Genomic DNA, 9717 nt, shown 5'->3' with positions numbered 1-9717 from the left:
TATCATAAATAGGCTAAAAGAGGAAAAAGATTTGGGCTCAAATTAGTTACATCTCCCTCCAGTTATCATTAGCAAATGATAGCAAAAGTCCTTTCTCAAATAGCATTGGTCATCAACAACTTTTCTTCCCTATACATTGCTTAAATTGCAAGGTTGAAGGCTAAGCAGGATCCATCACCTGTTCTGATTAGACAGTTGATTACAAGATAAACTCCTGAATATTTCATGCAGGAATGACAGGGCATTCAGGCACTGAGGTAACTGGAGTACTTGAAACAGAGCCTTATAGAAAGCTTTCTACACTTACCTCCTACCTGGAAGCACTGTGAAGCTTTGTAGATATAAAGACACTCTTCCCCACAGAAACCACCTCCAAGACAACCTGATCCTTGAGTGCTGGTTCTTTGGACAGAACTGGCTCTGCTGTAGAGCCCTGGTTCTGCACCAGCCTTTTTCCTTTCTCTCCACTGCCTTCTGGGAAAAATATGCCTCTTGTTACCTTGCTTCTTGTGGCATTACGGAACATGAAGACAAGGTGCTGAAGTTCCAGCAGAGAATTGCCACGGCCCCTCAGGTCATGGGAGCTTGGTCTCTCTCCCTCCATGACGGTAATCACCAAACCAGGTGGTCTCACTAATTAGCTTCAGTTTGTGGTTTGCTTAAAGCAGGATCAAGGCAGGATGGAAATAGCTGCTGGTGTTGCTCCTTCCTTAAGCTGGTGCAGAAGCAGATTGTGCACGGCATAGCCACATCCTATTTTAGTACTGACGCAACTTCCAGCCAAACCTCCAGGCAACATGGAAACACACGCGCCTGGTAAGTTTATTCTGTTTCGTTCTTATTGCTGCCTATGGAATGGGATAGGCCAAAATGGGGTGGAGAACAAGGAAAGGAATACTTTGGAAGGATTTTTCTGTATTCTTTTAGGACATTAAAAAAAAAGAAAAATCTGCAGCCCAGTTACATACTCAGAGATAAAGCATGCAGAGTTCATTTCTCCTGAAGCATCAGAAGTGCATCTGTGGGTCAGTGTTTTGATCCATGTGGAAAAGACAATCACTAGGCAAATGCCTTGTGCTGGTCTTCTGCTGTTTCCACCTGCCTTCACCTTATTGCGGTGCAACTGTGGGTAGTGAGCAATATGCTTTTCCAGGAGAAAATGGGCAGCCCTGAGCTCTCAGTTCCCACAAAAAAGAAGCAAATCTGCCAGTGCATAAAACTTTTGTGCTGGAGTTCCTAGTGTACAAGTTTAGAATAACTTTCAGTGCTGATGTTGAGTCATTGTTCTTTTGCTGTCACAGTTAAAAGCTCTGTGGTTGTTTCCATGTTATCTTATTGCTTCTGAGGCTGTATCTTTGCTGTGAACTTCAAACTCCTTGTTTGAATAATAGAAGGATAGAATTTGGCCATTAAGTTTTAGCTGTCTGGTATTTCTCCCTTTTTAGTTCAAGAACTATTTAGGTATTTAGACCCCTCCTGCTTAACTGCTTCTATTAAAATCAGCCCCATAACTAAACTCAGAATTAGATGGTTCTCTTTATAAAGAATATTTCTTCTCTAATTGTATTCTGGAGGTGGGAAGGCAAAGGATATCTGTGTTATGTACAGCCAAATGTAAAGGAATGCTTCTGAGATACTGAGTCCTGCCTGAGGGATTCTCCTGCTGGGTGTCCTGGAGGCTCAGAACATTTCAAACTGAGTGTTGGCATGGGGTTCAGACAGGCAGATGCACCCAGGCTGTCTGGATTAGTCTGGCATTAGTCAGGATTTCTTGTTTGGCCCTTTCTACCTGCAGTCTGAGTGAGCCCTGAACACACAGGCTGAAAATTATGTGGCATTAGGGACAAGCCAAACAGCCTTGTCTGTCTAATTCCTATATTCTTAAAAAGCACTGAAATGGTGGTTTTGAAGACACAGTGGAAGAAATCATGCTTTGCTGTAGTTGTGTTGAATCTGGTGGAGATGTGCACGTGAAGTAATTTTGGCATGAGCTGAGCTACTTCATCTATATTCAGAGCTGAGAACTCATTATTTACTGAGAGCCTAAAGAGCACATGTATAACCATGCTGCATCTTTTTGTGTATATATATTTATATCCTTTGAAATAGATATGTTTGAGTAAAGCTACAAGGAAACAGTAAGTTCAAGTAGGTTTTTTTACATCCCTGCGTGGGGGTTGGAGTTTGCTAATCAGTGTTCCTAAATTGCAGATGTTTTGAAAAGCCTTGCAGAGGAGCATCCTTCTAACTGTGGTCTCTTTCAGAAATGTAGATTCCTTCTCATATTTAACTGGAAAGAGAAGAAGATAAATGAAAACAGTTCCCTGTCTGTGCCCTGGATGACCAAACCACTTGCAGCGTATTCTGCAAGTAGCTGTGCTATAATCTGATCATCTGGACTACTTAGCTCAGTTAATTGGCTGTTACTCAGGATTTAATACAGAGCTCCTAATAAGGCAGACTTCTTTACTGACTCTTTTACAAGCAGTGTTGTCCTTTATCACACCCTCTGTCCTTCCACTTTTGGCAATCTGTGCAACTTCTTTGTGGTGGCACTTTGGACAAGGACCTGTGAGGTCAATTGCTGCACATGTGGCCAACCCTTAAGTTTGCAAAAAGCTGAGGCAAAGGAGTACAGAGAGCTGAGTGAGCAGGTGGTGACTGGCTGTAAATTGGCACTGGAACTGGAGCTGGTCACTGACCTCTGTCCACACACACACATACCCCTTGTTTTCTATCTTTGATACTAATTCCTCCAGAACTCTTACAGAATGAGAACATGTAAGGCCAGATGTCATAGTGGCTTACAGGGTAGAGTGAGGTCAGGCTGCATCTGAAGCAGAAGCCCCTGAGGCACTGCTGTACCACAGGCAAGAGCTGTCAAATGTGGAATGCACGCAAAACAAAACATTTTGTTTCAATCGGTCTAATTTGGGAAGATGAAAAGCTTTTGGGAGGAGTCTTCCAGATACGAATATGGCAACTGCAATTCCATAAAAAAACTTATTCTAATTGGGAGTCCCTGACTGCCTCACCAGTTTACCAGTGTTAATCTCAGGTTCGTGACATGGTTTCTGGAGGTTAGGAAGCATAATGGAAATAAAATCATGGTATTATAAATGAACAGCAGCTTTTTTCCTAGGCTAGTTAAAAGGACTGGAAAGAAAAAGAGGTCTTTAATTGACTGTGTAAAGGTCTTGTGAGATATCCCAGACTCAATCTGAAAATACTGGCAAAACATTGTGTGTGGCCTTTGGGAATTAAACCTTTGCTTATTAATTATTTTCCTTGGAGTTTCCCTTGTGGCATCATTATGTGCTTCATTAAAGTGATCCAAGCACATGTCTGCCCAGGAGATCAGACAGGGAAGACTGGTGAGTCAACCTGTTGTACTGTTCAAGTGCTGCTGAACCCTAATCTGGTATTGATAGGAGACATAAGAAAATTCATAACATTTAGGGGTCAGACCCCCTCCTTCAAGCATTTCCTTCTTTAGCATTCCACTGTCTCCTCTCTCAGAACGTGGTCGTGGGGAAGCATTTTCAGTCTGAGTATAGGGGATAGAAGAGGCTCAGCTAAATGAAGGGGAAATAAAATCTCCAGACTTTAGCAGTACACAATGGATGTAGTGACTCCCTGGATAGATGCGAGGTGTTATTCTTCCTGGAAAAAAGTCCTAACTAGACAGAGGCAGTGATGCTTTGTCTCTGTAGTGGTGATGGTGCTGACCATGTGGGCAGATGTGTACAGGGTGTCTTCTCTTGGGTATAAAACACTAATGCTGGAAGGACCAAGAGATGGTTTTTCCCTCCCAGTAAGAGCTTCCCCAAGAGAACGAGAGTATGGATCGTTCAACCCCGTTTCAGCTGTGGCACCACTAGAGGGGGAAAGAGTATGAAACATTTCTCTGTCAAAACAGTTTCTGTATCCACTGGTTTTTATCAGAATTTTTCACTGTGCTACTGTCTGTATGGAACTGACCTGTTGGAACAAGGAGGCCTCCAAGAGGATCAGCAGGATGGAGCAGCTCTGCTGTGAAGAAAGGCTGAGAGAATTGAGATTGTTCAGCCAGGAAAAGAAAAGGCTTTGGGGTGAGCTCATTGTGACCTTCCAGCACCTGAAGGGAGCCCACAGGAAAGATGGAGAGAGACTCTTAACCTCAGGGTTAGGACAGAATAAGAGGAATCGCTTCACACTGACAGAGAGCAGGGTTAGATTGGAAAGCCAGAAGAAATTCTTCCCTGTGAGGGTGGAGAGGCCCTGGTACAGATTCAGCAGAAAAGTTATGGCTGCCCCATCCCTGGAAGTGCCTAGGCCAGGCTGGGATTGGGCTGGGAGCAACCTGGGCTAGTGGAAGGTGTCCCTGCCCATGTCACTGGGGATAGAACTGAGATGATCTTTCAGGTCTCTTCCAACCCAGGATATTTTTACGATTCTTTCTTGTGATGATTTCCATCCCTTCCAGACCTTCCATTTTTCTGCACTGTGACCATATAATTTGTCAAACACAAGAAATGGGGAGCATGTGTAGAAATTCCAGATATTAGCCCCTGAGACCAGAACATGTAGGTATAATCTTAGGTATACTTCATGAGCATTTCACATGCGTAAAGAGTACTTTATGAAGAATGACCATGATCCACAAGTTCGTACCTCTACCTGATGCCACTGGATCTGTTCACATCGCTAGAAATGAATAGTCCCCATTCCATTAGGGAACCACCTGCATAAAACCTGCTTTGTGTATTTATCTCTCCTTCTCAGACTTTGCTCTACCCTCCTCACACACAACTCTCAATGGACGGAAGACAGCAAAATCAGCAGAGGACTCTTTTTCAGCCTACAACAGCAAATACCTCACTGTTCCTCAGAACCGGACTTCCTGGCACAAAAGCGCGACCAGTAGAGCTCTTGAAGCATCAGTGGTGTCCTACAGAAGTTCTGTAAGTAGGATTTCATGTTCATTGACCTACCTCAAGTGCATTTGGGATTATGAAGAGGCTTGGAGCAGGGTGCACTCTCCTTTGTGTTGGTTAAATCTGAACAGGGAGAAGAATCTTTATGAGGGAAGTGATATCACAACCTCAGGTGGTTCAGTTGTCTCTCTGTGTATAGCAAGAATTAATTTCTGCAGTAAACTCACCAAACTTTTCTTAATTGCTTACTTGAGCCAAAATCCTTCAGTGCAGGAATGGAGGGGGTTGCTATTACCCCCAGTGGCAGAAAAGATCTGCAGGTTGATCACTAAATCGGGTGTGCCTGTGCCAACCCTGAGCTAGCTGTGCCCAGGTGTTAGTGGGGGCTGGATTGGATTGATTCCCAGGGGAAGTGTGGTGTGACTGTAGTGTTCAGAGGAGAGCTGTCATTACAGGAGGCACCTTTTGGGATGTATTTGTAGTGATATATTTGCTATCAGACCACTAGAACAAAATAGTTTTGAAATGCTGATCCTACCTTCCCATTTTCATATTCCTTGGTGTGATGGATTCTTGTCTTGGAAACATTAAGAAGCAGTGAAAGCAGGACCTAAGCTGGTAATTTGAATCACTGTTTCTGACTTTTGCAGTGGCTGTGAGAGGAGAGGACAGAAAGATATTGATAGTTTCTTCAGAGACATTTTTGAAATTGTGACTTTTTTTATTCCTCCCTAAAATGTTTTCTTGTGCCAGAATATAACATGGTAAGGCAAGCAGTGTACATTTAGGGGCAGGAAATGTCTTTAGTGAAATCTGTGGGAATTTTGTTTTGTTTTCTGTGAATTGGACGCTCATAATTATGGGGATAATTACTTGCTGCCAGGAGTGAAGAGTCACTGCTGGGTCTCCTCATCCCTTGTGTAACTCCAGCAACCCCAAGTGTTGCTATGGTGCCCTCTCAGGTGACTGGGATGTGGCAGGTGGCTCCACACAGTAACAAACAGGAAAACCTTGGAGTGATTTTTATATTCTCCTTGTTCCATCTCCTGCTTCTTGTTTGTGCTTCTTGTTTCTGCCCACACTCTCCAGTAAGGGAGGAGAGGATGCTCAGAGCTCATCTTCTCTAGAGCCAGCTAATGCATTGCCTTGTGCCAGTGACCTGCTGCTGGTGACATCATTCCTTCTGCGCTGTATAGCCTGAAACTCTCTGGGAGGGACACTAGAAATCTGCCACGGGTTTTTCCTCACTGGGGCAGAGATGGATCTGGGAAGTTTGCATGGGCTGCCCGTGAGTATTACATAAAAATGTATCCAATCAGGAAATGAGGAATTGCAATAAAATGCTGTATCACAAGTAGTTTTATATTCTGCCAGGACACAGTGCTGTGTGTAATTCTGGATATGCCTAAAGGGACTGTATATATACTTTAGATGTGAAGGGTGTGGCAAGTGTGATGTGCAGAATAGACTATTTGGTGGTAGTTTTGTGACAGGATGAAGGATGTAGCATGCATGTAAACCCAAGATTTTTTTTTTTTTTTTGTGACATGACAACTGAAAGCTCCTTTGTGGAAAACAAAGTGAAGCAAAACAATGAAAAACAAGAGTCTGGTGGTGTTGATTAATATAATAACATGCACATTTATAATAATACATTCATAAATTTGTGTTGTGTTAATAAACAAGATAAATGCTATACAGCAAGTGGTTAACTTTGCATTCAGCACTACCAACACACATAAGGAGGGGAGAAAAAGAGAGAAAGAAACCTTTGACTGGTACCTGTCAAGATTTTGCTTGTACAGTCACCTATGGGAACCAAAAATGTTTGGAATTGGGTTACAGGATGATTGCTTTGGATCAGGTTGACCCTTGCTTTTATCTTTTTCCCCCATCACTGGAGAACTGGTGTCATTCCAGTGAATATCACTCTAGAGAGCTCTCTGAAGGGTTTTACACTGTAGCATTGTACTGGAAATGGTGGTTGGAAACAGTTTGGAAAACTCATGGGCTGCCTTAATGAGTGGGAAGTGCAAGCAAATGTGTCAGTGCCAGACTTCCATGTGAAATGCTGCAGAATTCCCATCCAGGCTGGAGAGTGATGGCAGGATTACTGCAGGAGCTGCATCCCAGAAGGGTTCTGAGAGGGAGATGATGGAGCAGGGATAGTTTGAGGGCCTGACAGTGCAACGTGGGTGGTTTGAAGGATTTTAGCCACGGATTCCCTTTTGCAGTGTTACTGGTCAGTCACACAGTCTTTTCATATGTTAAAATACAAGCTAGCACTGCTAGCCATTCATGGGACATATCCTTTCTAATCCCTGGTATTTTCCAAAGTGTTTCTGTCCAGTCCTGCCCTTCTGGACCTTAAACTGCATTAAAGATATGTCTCCTATTCTGGTTAAGATCGTTTCTTCCCTTCCATCACCGCTTTTAGTTCCTTTCCCTGCCTGCTTTGCTCCACAGCACATGGTCCATAATGTAATCCTTATTCTCACTTCTCTGTACCCTTTCAGAATGTGGGTGTCCTCTCCCCTTGGTCTGTGCAAGTGCAGAATAGGGCAACAGAGTTGGGGTGTGCCTCTGTACTTGTGCTTCCCTAGGGATGCCATGTGTTGGGATAAACTGAACTATGTTTAGATTATGGTCAGAGGAGGAATGAAGTGAGACTAGTGTGCAAAATAAATATTTGTAGGTCATACCTGGATTCTTCATGGCTTCCTGTACTCATGTGGAGATAGACCCCCCCCACCTGCTTGGGCTTTTTGGCTTTCTTGTCTGTGCGACTCCTGTGTTTCTCTCCCAGATTATCAACAACTACCTGGAAGCGACCGAGGGAGGGGTGAGGGACAAGGCCTCCCCGAGTGGCCTGCACTTCAGAGACAGCAAGAGGAAGGTTGACTATGTCTTGGCCTACCACTACCGCAGATGCCTGGCCCAGCACGCCCCCAGCACAGCCTCCCCGGAGCTGAGGCATGGATCTGCCTCTGCAGCCCTGGTTTCAAACGGAGGCACCAGGAAGGGCCGTGCTGAGCCCCAGCAGCAGCAGCAGGACGATGGCCAGCGTGCCCTGCAGGAGTGGCCAGGGCTGCCGGGCCTGGAGGTGGTGGATCTCAGCCCGCTGGACGCCCTGGAGGAGGAGAGGCGGCTGCAGCGGGAGGAGTATGAACACAACCTGCTGGAAGCAGGGCTGGAGCTTGAGAAAGACCCTGAGGTAAGAGGGGGAGACTTGCTCCTCATATGTGGCATTGGCTGTCCTGATGGATAATGGCCGCTTTGGATGCTCAGTACCCAAAATACAGTATGAAGCTAAGGTGTATGTGTTGCTTGGTCTTTTCTGCCTGGGCAAGACATGGTGGCTGCTGTTGTTTAATGTAGTGTTGAGTAGCAATATCAACCTTACTTCAGGTGAAAATGTATTTCTTTATCTAAATTTTCTTATGGTATGCAGCAAACACACTTTTCTTACAAAAAAAAACCCCAACAACTTGAACATTGCTAAAATGAAGAAAGTATCACTTAAGCAATTTGCTGGAACACTGCTAAGACATTTCGTATTTCCTCGCAATATTTTCAGTGTGACTCTCAGCTTTCTTCTCAGCCGTATGTAAGTTTTGTGTCCTTTCTTCATTCCACCCTTGGAATGAGCAGCTCCGATTCTTTGACAGGAGAAGATCCCAGCCTATAATGTTTTTATTCTCCCATGTGTGTCATGTTGGCATGATGCTATGCTCACGTCAGCTGGGAGCTGTGGCTACTTCACTTGGCTGTTGCCATTCAGTCAGCTGAGCACAGGTCTTCCAAATCCATGTTGTTGCACTGAGCTCTATGCCCTCTCTCTGCCCCTTTGAAAGCCATGGATATTTATATCCAATCAAGGGAAATCCCTGCTGGGTTCTGGTTTTAGGTGTTCTGTTGTTCTTGACGCCAAATTTGAGAGCTTTAGAATTCCTTTTTGTACATGCTGAGAACTTATAGCTCATGTTGCTTCCAATGCAACCAGTCAACACTTCCAAAATGTGGAGCAAATCACAGACTAAATCTGAAAATTTGAGGCTGACTGGCTTGGCATAATGTATGCATGTTAAATCACTGGCAGAGGTAGAAAGAAATAGAAAAGTCTTTTGACTCTTAACATTTTCCTTGCTTAACTTTCTGAGTTGCAGGTGCCTCTGGGTTGTATTTCACTGCATAGCCTGGCTAAGGCACCCTTGCACTGAGCAAAAAAAAAGTGATCTCAGACCCTCATTCTTTTATGCTGTTCACTGGAGTTATGGTTCAGTACATGACCATCTTACTGCTACGATTTTTACAACCAAATTGCATAAAACCCAGGAGAACAGCTGTTTTTGGAGACCTCTTTCAGTTCTGAATTTCATCAGAACCCAAAAAGTCAAGCAGGAGATTTGGATTTGATTATTTGACTCATTACTTACACTAAGTCCAGCTGGATACAAATTCTGTTTTGTCCTCCTTCCAAGTGATGACACATGTTCTTAATATATAAAGTGATAAATGATGTCATAAAGTGTTGATCAAAAAATCCCTTTTTGTCACAGTCTTCACTATGAAGAGAAAAAGGCTTTTTGTAAATGAACTGGGAAGTTCACAGGAAATTGTTGATCAGTTCTTTTATGGAAAAAATGAATTGATTTTGAGAATTACAAAAAAAAAAGTATTCCGTCACTTCTGTGTATGTATGGCGTCACTCCTGTCCCCCACTCCTCCTCCTGTCCTTCCCCAACGCACAAGCTGTCTAATCAAAAGGGGAAAGTGTTTGCCCTTCCAGAATCTCCCGAGA

General features: G+C 43.9%; 1 protein-coding gene across 2 annotated transcripts in view; it reads left to right on the top strand.

Moving 5' to 3' along the window:
* The first annotated feature begins 678 nt into the window (after positions 1-678).
* ANO2 (anoctamin 2) overlaps positions 679-9717 on the top strand; it is a 159204-nt gene continuing 150165 nt past the window's right edge. Inside the window, exons 1-4 of one of the 2 annotated variants that reach the window (XM_088055431.1) lie at positions 695-816; positions 3946-4091; positions 4765-4943; positions 7723-8130. In XM_088055431.1, the coding sequence (XP_087911557.1) occupies positions 3971-4091; positions 4765-4943; positions 7723-8130 (708 nt within the window). In that variant the 5' untranslated portion in view covers positions 695-816; positions 3946-3970. Of the gene's footprint in view, positions 817-3945; positions 4092-4764; positions 4944-7722; positions 8131-9717 lie in introns of both variants that reach the window. The other variant, XM_014261219.2, reaches the window with a different exon arrangement.

Source organism: Pseudopodoces humilis, chromosome 5 (genome assembly GCF_049639895.1).
Source record: "Pseudopodoces humilis isolate 2021_Gansu_Grassland_sample_001 chromosome 5, ASM4963989v1, whole genome shotgun sequence".
Lineage (NCBI taxonomy): Eukaryota > Metazoa > Chordata > Aves > Passeriformes > Paridae > Pseudopodoces > Pseudopodoces humilis.
The sequence above is the reverse complement of the archived record's forward strand: the minus strand, read 5'-3'. Positions and strand labels throughout refer to the sequence as shown.